Consider the following 13,249-nt stretch of genomic DNA (forward strand, 5'->3'; position numbering starts at 1 on the left):
GGAGCTCACTGGTAGAGCACTGGCCGTGCAAGGTCGAGGGCCTGGATTCAATTCCCAGCACCACCAAAAACAAGTGTCTTCCAGGTGCTGCTCATACAGGAATAAGAACAGAAGGCCTGGCCACTCACAGAGCACGACCGGGGGGTAGGAAAGAATCGCTTCTGCCAGGCCTCTATGACAGTCCCAGGCTAGCCAGGATGGCTGGCTACCCGAGATGGGAGTTTGGGCCTGTTCCTTTTTTTAAAAAATGCAATACTAGGGACTGAATCCAGGCCATTTGCATTGAGCTTCATCCCTAATCCTTCTTTTATTTTGTGAGACAGAACAGAGGCAGCAGGGAGGTGGGTTGGAGGTGGAAAGCAGGCACCTAGAACTGCCTCCATTTCTGCCTGACCCTACGGGTGAGTCCATAGGACCTCCACCCCCCACTATACTCAAGGGCGGTGACCAGGGTCTTCCAGCGTTACGGGCCGTGTTCCCTGGTGCCAGGAAACACCCCCATATATGCCACAGTTCTAATCCCCAGTACCTCAGTGTAACCTTTTTTTGGAAATAGGGTCATCAGAGATGAAATTAGTTAATGAGGCCATAGTAGAGGAGAGCGAGCCCCTCCTCCAAGATGACTGGTGTCCCCATGAGATGGCCTTACGGCTGCGTGTGGCAGTGCATGCCTGCAATCCCACCTCCTCTGAGTTTAAGGCCTTTCTGGGCAATCTAGAGGGCAAGACCCTGTCTCAAAATAAAATAATAGCCAGGCATGGTGGCACACACCTGTAATCCCAGCAGTCAGGAGGATACAGATCAGTGGTAGAACATCCCTGTATTGAATCCTCAGTACCTCAAAAAAGGAGGAGGGGGCTGATGCAGACAAGGACACATACGGAGGCCATGTGACCACACGGACAGAGACTGAAGTGCTATAGCCACAAGCCAAGGGCCAGCGAGGACAGCAGGCAGCCACCAGAAGATGGAGAGGGGTGAGGAAGGACCCTGAAAGCAACAAGTCTCAAGCAATAAGCACAGCCGCGCTGCACCTTATGTCAGACCTGTGGCCCCCAGAACGTTGAAATGCTAAACCTGTGTTGCTCTGAGCCACCCAGTTTGTGGTGCGGGTCCTGGCAGTCCCCAGGGACACCACGTCAGAAGCAGGACACTGTGCTGTCCACGGAGGGTGTGTGAGCGGATGGGGCCTGCCGGCAGTGGTGGTGGCAGTCACAGCTGGTTTCCAGAGGCCTCCTGGGGCGGGAGCAGGGCTCCTACAGTGCTGACAGAGCCGCAGCTGCTCGGTGGGAGGGCAGGGGCTCCTCTCCTCCCGTGCTCACTCAGGGCTGGGGTGCCGATGGATCAGAAACCGCTCAAGCTGCCACTTGGGTGGCGGGTGAGCAGGAGAGCCCAGATTTTATCATCCTGGGACCTGGGCAGGGCAGCCGGACCCCGGGGTGGCCAGGAGGCTCCTTGGAATCAGCTCCAGCCCGGGAGACAGAGCTGGGGCTCCATTTGCCATTGTCTTCCCAAGGAGCGGGGACAGACAGGGCTCCTGGGCTCCAGCTTGCTCCTCCACGCCCCCCTGCAGATGGCAACTGCCTTCCAGCAGCGGGAAGCCACAGGGGCAGGGGCGGAGGGGCTGGCAGGCTGGCTGGTGCGTGGGTGTGAGCTGCAGACTCACCGTGCCCGGTTGGCCTGGCTTCTTCCACACCTCAACTGCGTCCTTGTGGTCGGTGAATTCTGCAGGGCCCAGGAAGGTCCAAACCCAGGGCGCCCCGCCCCCACCCCCACACCAGGCCTGGCATCGTCTGGGCGAACAATTATCAGGATCATCTTTATGGGGCTTAAGCTTGGGTGGGAGCAGATGGGGCATGAGCAGAGGATTTGGGGTGCGAGTGGGTATGCACCCCCCCACATGCGGGCTGTTTAAAAGGCCCTTGCTCGTGAGGGGCCGGGGCAGAAGCCAGCAGGAAAGTAGATGGAGCCCAGGGGAGGGACAATGGCGGAACAGGACGAGAATGGACAGGAGGGGGGCTTGTCCCCGCCGGGCAAGGTAAGCGGCCCCGCTCCCACCCACCTGCGCTTCTGGAGCCCTCAGAGCCCGTGACTGACAGGACGAGTTAATTTGTAGGGCACCTAATTAGCAATCAAGTCTCCGGGGTCTCCTGACCCAGTTGCCACCGCAGGGATGTGCTGGTGGGTAGAGGGTCTGCGTGCCCAGCCCCTGCCCCGGGGCACAGGGTAGGGCTCTTGGTGCCGACCCCAGGAGGTGGCAGGTGCAGGCACTTAGAGGCGGTTTCCGCGGTCAGTGTCCCAGCCCCCGGGCTACCCCTAGCCAGGCCCCAATCTAGGACAGCGGGATGCTGTGGAACACAGTGTCCCCTGAGGTGGCACCACGTGAAGTGGTGCTGCCGGCCAGAGCCCCTGGGGCTGGGGGCCAGGACGGGGAAGCGGACTCAGGTCTCATTCTGAAGCAGCTCTGCAGAGCGGTGCATTCGCGAGGACATGGTGAGAGCCGAGGGGGCCGGAGGGCAGCCCCAGGGCGAGGGTGGGAGCCGCTGCCGGGAGCGCGGGGAGGCTCCCCACACAGACCGAGCGTACCTGTCCCCAGGCGGGCTCGCCAGACCAGGAGGGCTTCTTCAACCTGCTGAGCCACGTGCAGGGCGACCGCATGGAGGAACAGCGCTGCTCGCTGCAGGCTGCGCCAGGACAGACCCCAGAGAGCCGTGAGCCTGGGCACGGGCATGCTGGGGGTGAATGGGACAGGGCCACCGGGGTACTCGGGGGCCTGTGGGCGGGGAGCAGAGGGTAGGGAAGCTGACCGTGCCCACACGACTCCGCTGCACGCAGAAGGTGGCCCAGCGCCCGAGATGGACAATCTCATGGACATGCTGGCCAGCACCCAGGGCCGCCGCATGGATGACCAGCGAGTGACGGTCAGCGCCCTGCCTGGCTTCCAGCCCATTGGCACCAAGGTAGGGGAGGCTGGAAACACCTGCCACGCTACGCTCCAGGACCCAGTTCTGTTTGCAGCCAGGAGGGAACGGGTCCCTACCTCCTCCTCTGTCCGCCATTTTCTGCCGTGCAGGACTCATACTAGGGTCAGAGCTATGGAACTCGTGGGTCCTGCTCCCTACCTACATCTGAGGGTTTGGGGGAGGTCAAGGGGAGAAAACAGGCCCCCTTCCAGGAGCAGCAGCCTCAGGGAGGGCATGCACGAGCCCGCACCGGCTGGGCACATCCACACTCCACTAACCCATACCCGGCCTGGGTTCTCATCCAGACCCAGGTAAGAGCCTCAAGACCTACCACCTCACTCCCAAACTCTACCCTAGCGGCAGATAATTAAGGTAAACATGGGAGAATGCTTTATGGGGACAAAGAGGCCAGGCACCTGACAGGAGGTGAGCCGTGGATTCCCCCACTGTCGGCGTCACCTCTGCCCTGCACTGCTCCTGGTCTCTCTACCCCACGAACCCCTCTCTATCCACAGGATGGGGTGCAGAAACGAGCTGGGACGCTCAGCCCGCAGCCCCTGCTCACCCCCCAGGACCCCGCTTCACTCAGCTTCCGCAGGAACAGCAGCCCCCAGCCCCAGACACAGGCCCCTTGAGGGTCCGCACCGTCCTGGGCTCCACTGGGCCCCCGAAAGCAGAAAATAAAACACTTGCAGGAGCACCAAGAAACTGAGTCTGTGTTATTTCGTGGGCAGAGGGACTGGATTAAAATGCTTGGCGGTCTCAGGAGCTCTGCTGGGCAGCACGAAGGAGCCTCTCCTCCCGCTGCTTCCGCATCTTCTCTTTGAACTCTTCTAGCTCTTGGCGCTAGGGTGGGAAGGGAGTGGAACAGGAAGGAAGGTGGGGCACACACCTCAGGGCCTTGTCCCTCTCCTGCCAACCCGCCCGTGCTTCAGAGGTCAGTGTCTACACTGGGAGCCCCGTGCCAGTGACAACCAGCATCCAAGTGGGATCAGCTTGATCCTTCATGGAGAAGGCAACAGGGAAACGATATGCCCCTCTGTGCTCCATTCTAATGTATAACTTTCATTAGACCCCACAGTTACCCAACACCCTCTGTTCCTCTGGTAGGAGGAAAAAGAGATTCTTACCTGGCCCTCCTTCTCAGGCGGCCATAGCTCCCTCTGTGGGGACAAAGACACAACTGGGACACAAGCCAGGAACCTCCAGCACCCCATACCCAGGGCAGGGTTGCTTCATGACAGCAAACAATGGTTCCCAGCAGGCTGATGCTCCACCTCCAGCCCCACCCCCTAAAATGAATCTGGGACCACTGTCCTTATGCCCACCTTGCGCTGGATGACGTAACTCTCAAACCACTCGGCCTGATTGGAGATCCAGAACATAGCCACAGGGAAAGTGAGGTACACTGTCATCTGCAAAACCGGCAGGTACATGAGCAAAGCCTGGTGCTGCCACCACCCCAGCGACACTAAGAGGCTGCTCAGAGCCCACAGGACCTCCTCCCGCTAAACCCAAAAGTGCCACCTGTTCTTCCAGTCCCCATAATCCTGTGAGCCCATGTGAATATCCAAGAAACACACACACACACACGGGGGGGCACGCGCGGCCCCAGCAGCATAAGAGCATCTATTACAAAGACATCTCCTTAACCTCATTACCACTACCACCTCGACCTCCCCCCATCAGATCCCGGGAGTACCCCGCCCCCAGCCCACCCTGAGGCCGCATTCTTCAAACCTACTCCCCTAATTCTTGCAGTCTCTCCATCAAAGACACACCCGCCCACTCTGAGCTCGAGGGCTTCCCCGCGATCTCAAGGGTGCCACTTCAGCCCTCTCCGTAGTTCACACCTCTCTGACGCCCTAACTCAGACAGGACCTTTTGGATTCCCCAAAGCCAGACGTTCCACTCCCACCTCCCACAACCTAGAGCTCTCTCCGCTGGGTTTCGCAAATCTCAAGGGCTTTCTCTCCGGAGATCTCTCTGTTTGTATTCACTCCTTTTCATAGTCTCATTCTTAAATCCAAGCTCTCCAGCCCAGCCACCCAACCCACTCTTGTGCTCCACAGACCCGAAACACCTCCAGCTTCACTCCCATCTCGCTTCTCTCAGGATACAGAGACACTTCCGCCCAAAGTTGACCTTCCAACAAGACAGCAACTCATTGGTCCTTCGCGGGAGCCAGTGTTAAATGTGATTGGTCCACAAGCTCCATATTGACTCAATCTTAGGGCGCCACTTCTCTAGTTCCGGTCGCTGGTGTCGTCTACCCGAAAGTCAACAACGCTCGTCGCGCTGTCAGGAGAATGCAGCCAATAAAAAACGGGTGTGTCACGGGGGGGCGGGCCTTCAAGGGCAAACGTCATAAGTAAGGGACGCTTGCCTGTACCCGGTGGACCAGGAAAATGGTGGTGATGGCGCGCATTTCGCGGGCCGAGCGGCCGGACCTTGTCTTTGTGAGTCCGCAGTGGGGCCAGCGATGGCCTGCGTGGGGGAATCGAGAGACCTGGGTGCTGTGGGAGATCGGACCCTCGTCGCCCGAGGAGTATAGGCCAAAACTGCCTGCCCAACCTCTGGGGCACTCTGAAGGCCCGGAGGCCAGCAGGTGATGTTCACACCGGGCTGACCAGAAGTAAAGATCGGGTCTCGGAAGCGGTGGCCCGAGTAAAGAGGTGCTGTCGAGGTTACGGGGGTGATGTCTCGTCCCTGGACGGAAGCTGGGGAAGAGGTGTGAAAGGAAATCGCACAACTGGATCTTGGCAGATAAAGAACTGGTGCTGGCAGCGCCCGCATGGTGACTAGGTCAGGACTCCGATTTAGAGGCGGGTGTTCTGCACGGCGGCTTAGGTCTGATGCGGAGCATTACGATTTCGGAGTCAACCCTTAGTGTCCCGGGCTGTCTCAGGGCTTTAGGAGGTAAAGCACCCTGGAGTGTGAGGGAAAGACCTGCTGATGTGAGGTTTGTCAGGCGGCGGACAGTATCCTCGAAGGAGCTTAAGTAGAGGCCTGGTATTTTCATCAGATTCGTGGTGTGCAGGGTTAAGAGTTCTATACCTGGCTCAAACCTGTCCTTCTGAGATAAGGACTACCGTCCAGGTTCTAGGACAGAGTTGAGCTACATTCTGGCTAGTGAGATCCAGAGAGGTCAGCAGTTTGGTGTCTGGACCTAAGTGTCACCCGGGCCTGGGGTGAAGATGGGTCGGGCAGTGACAGTGGGGGCCTGAGGAGCCAAAGACCTGGTAGGTGGGAAGAGGTGTGTTGTGAGGCGGTAGGGCCCTGGTGTCTAAGGAGCCTGTCGACCTAACCCTGAGAGTGGATGGTGGGGTTTGGAGGGCCAAAGCCTGACGTCTGAGCAATGGCCTCATCTGACTCAGCACCAGTACCCACTGAGAGGTCTAGCTGAGTCAGGTTCTGGGAAGGTGAATGATAGCTGCAAACGTTCCAACCAGCATCCCAATTTCTGGTTGTCTGGTGACCTCGCTTCCACAGTGAGCAGTGTGGTCCGGGCTGGGACTGTAAGTCTGGAATTTGGACCTGGACTCCAGGAATGGGTGAGCTTAGCCTCCGAGGATGTGTTTTCATTCTCCTCCTCCCTTGGTCCTGGCAGGAGGAAGAGGACCTTCCCTATGAAGAGGAAATCATGCGGAACCAGTTCTCAGTTAAGTGCTGGCTCCGCTACATCGAGTTCAAGCAGGGGGCTCCGAAGCCTAGGCTCAATCAGCTGTACGAGCGGGCACTCAAGCTGCTGCCCTGTAGGTGGGTGTCTGTCTTGCTCTCTGCCCACAAGCCCCTGCCCCATCCAGTCAAAATAGAATTGGCAAGTAGGCATGGTGTGAGTGCTGTGTATTCTGTCACCCGATGGCCACACTTTCCAGATGTCCTAGTCCTTTCTCTTCTTGACACTTAGACCTCCTCAGTCCGTTTGTCCCCGCCCGAGAAAGGTTCCCCCTCCAGAACCTTTCTCCTGGGGCAGGGAGAAAGGTCCCGGGGATCTGTGGCCTCAGTGTCTGTCCCCTGTCTCCTTCTATACCTCAGTTACAAACTCTGGTACCGCTACCTGAAGGCGCGCCGGGCGCAGGTGAAGCATCGCTGCGTGACCGACCCTGCGTACGAAGATGTCAATAACTGCCACGAGAGAGCCTTTGTGTTTATGCACAAGGTGAGGAGCGGGACTGGGGGAGGAGTGGGGCTCAGGAGTGCACGGACCTGAGCGGAGCAGGGCTGGGCTCAGCACAGGAGGGATGGAGGACCGGAGTCCTCTTGCTTGTGGGTGCCAGCCGTGGGGGTGGCCTCAGTCCTGGAACTGGGAGTTGTGAGCACGGCTGAGGTTATGCCCTGGTGCGGCTCGGCCATAAGACATGTGGTGTCGGTGGCCGGGTTGTGGGGCATGTGGCTCAGAGCTGGCTTTCTCTTCCTGCCCTTCCAGATGCCCCGTCTATGGCTAGATTATTGCCAGTTCCTGATGGACCAAGGACGGGTCACACACACTCGCCGCACCTTTGACCGGGCCCTGCGGGCACTGCCTATCACACAGCACTCGCGAATCTGGCCCCTGTACCTGCGCTTCCTGCGTTCCCACCCACTGCCCGAGACAGCTGTGCGGGGCTACCGGCGCTTCCTCAAGGTGAGTCCCTCCGGTGTGCCAGGTCCTGAGCTCGGAGCCTTCCCACCCTGGCACACTGGGGCACGAGCCCTGGGCGGGATGGACCTGACAGACAGGACGCGAGGAGAGGGCTCCCGCAGGCACGTAGCTTCCGTCTGTGATCCGTTCCTCTATTTCCCATGTGGTGGGCTGACACCCACTTCACATAAGGCGTGGACAGAGATGGGTGCCGGGGACGGTGTGAATAAGGCAGTCACATGAGCCACAGCCGCGGTGAGGCTGGGAGCGGGAGGGCGGAGTGGTGGGAAGGTGCAGCAGGCAGGTGGGGGGTAGAGCTGCAACGGGCAGGGCACCCTCTCTGCAGACTCCCAGCATCTGCTGTGCATGGTGACAGCCTTGGCAGGTGCTCTTCAGGTGGGGACAGAAGTGAGGCCTTGCTGTACAGGCCGGAGCATCAGAGTCTGAGCAGGAACGATCAGGGTTAAGCCAGCAGGGCCGAGGTGGGACCAGCCTGGACCGCGCTGGACCTATGCCCAGGCTGGACCACGCTGGGGCTGAGGCTGGCTGTGGGACAGCCAGAGGTGGGTGGGTGGCAGGAGGCCCAGAGCCACAGAGGCGGGAGGAAACAGTGGCCCTGCACCCCCAGTAACCTCTGGTGGCCTCGCTGGGTCCCCAGCTGAGTCCCGAGAGCGCTGAGGAGTACATCGAGTACCTCAAGTCCAGCGACCGGCTGGATGAGGCCGCGCAGCGCCTGGCCACCGTGGTGAATGATGAGCGCTTCGTGTCCAAGGCCGGCAAGTCCAACTACCAGGTGAGCCCGCGGGGGGCGGGGGCGGGGCCTGGCGGCAGGGCGCCTCCCTCCAGGACCCAGCTGAGCCGCCCTCACTCCCCGCCCTTGTCCCCTGCAGCTGTGGCACGAGCTGTGCGACCTCATCTCCCAGAACCCGGACAAGGTGCAGTCCCTCAACGTGGACGCCATCATCCGCGGCGGCCTCACCCGCTTCACCGACCAGCTGGGCAAGCTCTGGTGCTCGCTGGCCGACTACTACATCCGCAGCGGCCACTTCGAGAAGGTGCGCGGGCACCTGGGCCTGTTATAGGACCGGACCCCCCCAACACCCAGGGGACCCCTCCCTCGTGGCGTGGGTGGCCAGAACACATGCACAGCTGCACTCTGTGACGCACGCGTGCCCCCCGACAGTGAGGGCACGCACATCTGAGGGGAAGCCAGACTTGGGTTCTGGATGTGGATGTCCCCACCTGGCCGTGTGGCCTTGACTTCATAAGCCTGGGTGTCCCCAGTAGGAAGCAAGGGTGACCGTGCTCTCTCAGGGGAGGGCCCGGCACGGTGATGGAGCGGGACGTGAGACGGCAGCGTGAGTGTGGCTGCCCTCGCCATCTTGCTCTGCTCGTTGGGCAGGGGAGTGGCAAGCTTGGGACCGGGCAGCGGGCAGGGCCTTGGGAGTCACCAGAAGGCTGGCGGGGGCCACTGCAGCCTCGGGAAGGTGGGAGCGGGACGGGAGCAGTTGGGGTGACAGGCTGCGGAGCCGGCGCTGACGGGGTAGGGATGGAGGAGGCTGTGCTCGCTGGTTGCTGGGACGACGTGAGCTGCAGAAGGGGTCAGGCGGGCATGGGGCTTCAGAGCAAAGATGGAGCTCCACAAATGAGCTGAATTCAGCGGTTCCGCCTGGTGGACCTGTGGGGGCCGCGTTGTCATTGGTCACCTGGGCCTTACGGGGTGCCGAGTGCTCTGTGCGGGTGTCTTCGTTGGACTTTGAGGTCACTCTGCACAAAGGCTATCCCTCCTGGGTGACCAAGGAAGCCCGAGCCTTCCCGGATCAGCTTGGGAGCACCAGGCTCCACCCCACGGTGTGGAGGTCACTACTCAGAGCCTGCCAGTGCTGGGGGCGCCCTGCAGAGACCCCAAAGGGACACTGGTTTGGGAGCCGGGCCGAGAGCCCCGCTGTGTCCTATGTCCGTGTCTGGGCTTACACGCCTCTGCCCAGCCACCCATCGTCGCTTCCCTCAGCACCGCTGTCCCCGCAGGCCCGGGACGTGTATGAGGAGGCCATCCGCACCGTGATGACCGTCCGGGACTTCACGCAGGTGTTCGACAGCTACGCCCAGTTCGAGGAGAGCATGATTGCGGCCAAGATGGAGACCGCCTCGGAGCTGGGGCGCGAGGAGGAGGGTGAGCGCGCTGGGAGGGGCGGCGAGGGCGGGACGGGAGGGGGAAGGCAGCGGGGCTGGGGCTGGAGCAGCTGAGACGAGCTGCTTCTCAGGCTCGGCTCGGAGCCGGGTGGACCGGGCTGGGAGGGCAGCGGGATGGGGCAGTGCCTGGGGCAGGGCTGGGTCCAGCGTGGTCAGCCGGAGTCTCCAAGCCCCAGAGCACTGGGCTGGGCGGGGAGGGCGGTGGAGGGCAGAGGAGGCCACACAGCGGGGCAGCGCCCACCCCCACGCCAGCCCTCACACGCGCGGCCTCGGCCCTCAGATGACGTGGACCTGGAGCTGCGCCTGGCCCGCTTCGAGCAGCTCATCAGCCGGCGGCCTCTGCTGCTCAACAGCGTGCTGCTGCGCCAGAACCCGCACCACGTGCACGAGTGGCACAAGCGCGCGGCCCTGCACCAGGGCCGCCCCCGGGAGGTGAGCGACGGGCGCCCGGCCTCACCCGCCCTCCGCAGCCCTGGGCTCCCCGCCTGACCTCAGGCCTCCCCCAGATCATCAACACCTACACGGAAGCTGTGCAGACCGTGGACCCCTTCAAGGCCACGGGCAAGCCCCACACCCTGTGGGTGGCATTCGCCAAGTTTTACGAGGACAACGGGCAGCTGGACGACGTGAGTGCCGTGCTAGTGTGTGTGAGACAGTCACTTGTGTGTGTGCCCAGTGTGGAGCCTGCGTGCCACACGGTCCCAGCCTGGCCTCCGCCACCCCCGCAGGCCCGCGTCATCCTGGAGAAGGCCACCAAGGTGAACTTCAAGCAGGTGGACGACCTGGCGAGTGTGTGGTGCCAGTGCGGGGAGCTGGAGCTGCGGCACGAGAACTACGACGAGGCCTTGCGGCAGCTGCGGGTGAGAACAGGCCCGGGAGGGGGCGGGCCGTGGGGGCGGGGTTTGAGGGCCGGCCCGAGCGCCTCCCCACCCGCTGCAGAAGGCCACAGCGCTGCCCGCTCGCCGGGCCGAGTACTTCGACGGCTCGGAACCCGTTCAGAACCGCGTGTACAAGTCGCTGAAGGTGTGGTCCATGCTTGCCGACCTGGAGGAGAGCCTGGGCACCTTCCAGGTGAGCTGCCGTCGGGGAGGCACAGGCCCCTGGCCAGCCCCGAACATGCCCCAACCTGTCCGCCCCTGTCCCCACAGTCCACAAAGGCTGTGTACGACCGCATCCTGGACCTGCGCATCGCCACGCCCCAGATCATCATCAACTATGCCATGTTCCTGGAGGAGCATAAGTACTTCGAGGAGAGCTTCAAGGTGAGGGGCAGGCGCAGACGCAGTGCCCGGGCTTGCCCGTGAGACGCGCATGTCCCAGAGCCAGTGATTCAAGCAGCTGAGATTTAACATCTCCGTGCAGGAGACCAGAAGCCCCGAGCACAGAAGCCCCGAGCACAGTGTCACTGGGCTGGGGTCCTTCCCAGGCCTTGGGGTGGCTTGAGATCCGCCTGTACCAACTGTGTTTGCATGCAGTTGCCTGTGTGGCCCTGTCATGGTCTCCTCACTCGGTCACGAGTGACTCCTCTAGGGACCTCGCTGAACTTGATGGCCCCGTCTGAGGGGCTCTTGAGTCCTGACGTGCCACGTATTAGGATGCATTGGCAGAGGATGCTGGGAGTGTGGGAATGGCCACCCTCACCCACTGCCTGCCACACTGCCCGCGGGTTACAGATCTAGGGGCCTTTCACATGGCCAGGTTGGTTTGGGGCTGGTGCGGTCTGATGAGGCAGACAGGGAGGGCCCACGGGCGCCGCCACGGGGCAGGGAGGGCGACAGGAAAAGAGCTGTCTGCTGCACTGGAGGGGCCTGGTCAGTGTCCCGGCGGCATTGACCGAGGGCGTCCCGTGCCAGTGGTCCCCGCACACTCACACACGGCCCCCGGCACAGGCGTACGAGCGTGGCATCTCGCTGTTCAAGTGGCCCAACGTGTCTGACATCTGGAGCACCTACCTGACCAAATTCATCGCTCGCTACGGAGGCCGCAAGCTGGAGCGGGCGCGGGACCTCTTCGAGCAGGCGCTGGACGGCTGCCCACCCAAATACGCCAAAAGTGAGCACGGAGGGTCTGGGCCCCCGGGGCGTGGGGACGGCGGGGCGACTGACCAACCGGCCCCTCTGCTCCCGCCCCCCCGCACAGCCCTGTACCTGCTGTACGCGCAGCTGGAGGAGGAGTGGGGCCTGGCCCGGCACGCCATGGCGGTGTACGACCGCGCCACCAGGGCCGTGGAGCCCGCCCAGCAGTATGACATGTTCAACATCTACATCAAGCGGGCCGCCGAGATCTATGGCGTTACTCACACGCGGGGCATCTATCAGAAGGCCATCGAGGTGCCCGCATGGGGGCGGGAGGCAGTGCCCTGCCATCCCAGGGCTGCTAGCCACGTGGGGACCCTCAAGCTGCCCTCCCTCACAGCTGCCCGCCCCCTGCGCCCAGGTGCTGTCGGACGAGCATGCGCGCGAGATGTGCCTGCGCTTCGCAGACATGGAGTGCAAGCTCGGCGAGATCGACCGCGCCCGCGCCATCTACAGCTTCTGCTCCCAGATCTGTGACCCGCGGGTAGGGCTGCGCCCGGGGTGGGGGCGGGGCTGGGGGGCCTCGCGGCAGCTCGGGCATCCACACCACACTCCCGCCCGCCCCGCAGACGACCGGGGCCTTCTGGCAGACGTGGAAGGACTTCGAGGTGCGGCACGGCAACGAGGACACCATCCGGGAGATGCTGCGCATCCGCCGCAGCGTGCAGGCCACCTACAACACGCAGGTCAACTTCATGGCCTCGCAGATGCTCAAGGTGTCGGGCAGCGCCACGGGCACCGGTGAGCCGCCCTGACAGCGCGCTCCCCGCACCCCGGCCTTGCCCTGCGGCTCCGCCACCGCGACTGTGCCCCTCCTGCTGGGTCCCGGCGCCCCGGGCAGGGAGGGTGTCCGAGGTGCCGGGAAGGGGCCGCCCTGTGTGACCTCTCTGTCCCCTCAGTGTCCGACCTGGCCCCCGGGCAGAGCGGCATGGATGACATGAAGCTGCTGGAGCAGCGGGCAGAGCAGCTCGCAGCTGAGGCAGAGCGGGACCAGCCCTCGCGGGCCCAGAGCAAGATCCTGTTTGTGAGGTGAAGCCGGGTGGAGGACAGCGGCTGCCCGGGGAAGCGGGGATTGCAGGGGTGGCTGGCGGGGCCCACCAACCCGGGCCGTTGACACACACCCTCCCCCAGGAGCGACGCGTCCCGGGACGAGCTGGCAGAGCTGGCCCAGCAGGCCAACCCCGACGAGATCCAGCTGGGGGAGGATGAGGACGAGGATGAGATGGACCTGGAGCCCAATGGTCAGTGGAGGCCCCGTGGAGGTGTGTGGCAGGGGCAGCCCCCGGCAGGGAGTGACCCTCTCCCCGCTTCCCCACAGAGGTCCGGCTGGAGCAGCAGAGCGTGCCGGCCGCCGTGTTCGGGAGCCTGAAGGAGGACTGAGCCCCTCCCCGCCC

The 13,249-nt window shown here is 62.7% G+C and overlaps 3 protein-coding genes across 4 annotated transcripts; 2 read left to right on the forward strand and 1 right to left on the reverse strand.

The window, feature by feature from the left end:
* Positions 1-164: 164 nt before the first annotated feature.
* On the forward strand, positions 165-3,692 carry Pcp2 (Purkinje cell protein 2). 2 transcript variants are annotated; one of them, XM_005413179.2, is made up of 4 exons: positions 170-2,493; positions 2,597-2,711; positions 2,836-2,960; positions 3,479-3,692. In XM_005413179.2, exons 1-4 carry the CDS (start codon positions 2,491-2,493, stop codon positions 3,596-3,598), a joined length of 363 nt encoding a protein of 120 aa, XP_005413236.1. In that variant the 5' UTR covers positions 170-2,490; the 3' UTR covers positions 3,599-3,692. The 2 variants fall into 2 exon arrangements, with proteins under 2 accessions (XP_013364618.1, XP_005413236.1); XM_013509164.1 differs by lacking the exon at positions 3,479-3,692 and having other exon boundaries at positions 165-2,493; positions 2,836-3,472.
* Positions 3,662-5,223, reverse strand: Pet100 (PET100 homolog). Its single transcript, XM_005413177.2, has 4 exons — positions 5,038-5,223; positions 4,292-4,378; positions 4,094-4,126; positions 3,662-3,809 (listed from the first exon to the last, which is right to left on the reverse strand). Exons 1-4 carry the CDS (start codon positions 5,062-5,064, stop codon positions 3,726-3,728), a joined length of 231 nt encoding a protein of 76 aa, XP_005413234.1. The 5' UTR covers positions 5,065-5,223; the 3' UTR covers positions 3,662-3,725.
* Positions 5,224-5,318: 95 nt separating this feature from the next.
* Positions 5,319-13,249, forward strand: Xab2 (XPA binding protein 2). The gene is made up of 19 exons (XM_005413180.1): positions 5,319-5,422; positions 6,574-6,722; positions 7,002-7,125; positions 7,393-7,590; positions 8,246-8,380; positions 8,478-8,642; positions 9,616-9,760; positions 10,061-10,212; positions 10,287-10,406; positions 10,509-10,640; positions 10,720-10,851; positions 10,929-11,042; positions 11,670-11,832; positions 11,920-12,110; positions 12,217-12,339; positions 12,425-12,596; positions 12,755-12,884; positions 12,987-13,096; positions 13,174-13,249. Exons 1-19 carry the CDS (start codon positions 5,372-5,374, stop codon positions 13,233-13,235), a joined length of 2,568 nt encoding a protein of 855 aa, XP_005413237.1. The 5' UTR covers positions 5,319-5,371; the 3' UTR covers positions 13,236-13,249.

The sequence above is a fragment of the Chinchilla lanigera genome, unplaced genomic scaffold (genome assembly GCF_000276665.1).
Source record: "Chinchilla lanigera isolate Chin_1 unplaced genomic scaffold, ChiLan1.0 scaffold00162, whole genome shotgun sequence".
Classification (NCBI taxonomy): domain Eukaryota; kingdom Metazoa; phylum Chordata; class Mammalia; order Rodentia; family Chinchillidae; genus Chinchilla; species Chinchilla lanigera.

Coding starts and splice junctions, on each gene's coding strand:
- Pcp2 (XM_013509164.1), top strand. Junction 2,712..2,835: donor AGGACAGACCCCAGAGAGCC/GTGAGCCTGGGC, acceptor CGCTGCACGCAG/AAGGTGGCCCAGCGCCCGAG.
- Pet100 (XM_005413177.2), bottom strand. CDS start 5,064: ATGGGAGTGAAGCTGGAGGTGTTTCGG. Junction 4,379..5,037: donor TGAAGCTGGAGGTGTTTCGG/GTCTGTGGAGCA, acceptor CCGGTTTTGCAG/ATGACAGTGTACCTCACTTT. Junction 4,127..4,291: donor GTTACGTCATCCAGCGCAAG/GTGGGCATAAGG, acceptor TTGTCCCCACAG/AGGGAGCTATGGCCGCCTGA.
- Xab2 (XM_005413180.1), top strand. CDS start 5,372: ATGGTGGTGATGGCGCGCATTTCGCGGGCCGAGCGGCCGGACCTTGTC. Junction 7,126..7,392: donor CCTTTGTGTTTATGCACAAG/GTGAGGAGCGGG, acceptor CTGCCCTTCCAG/ATGCCCCGTCTATGGCTAGA. Junction 12,340..12,424: donor CCCAGATCTGTGACCCGCGG/GTAGGGCTGCGC, acceptor CCCGCCCCGCAG/ACGACCGGGGCCTTCTGGCA.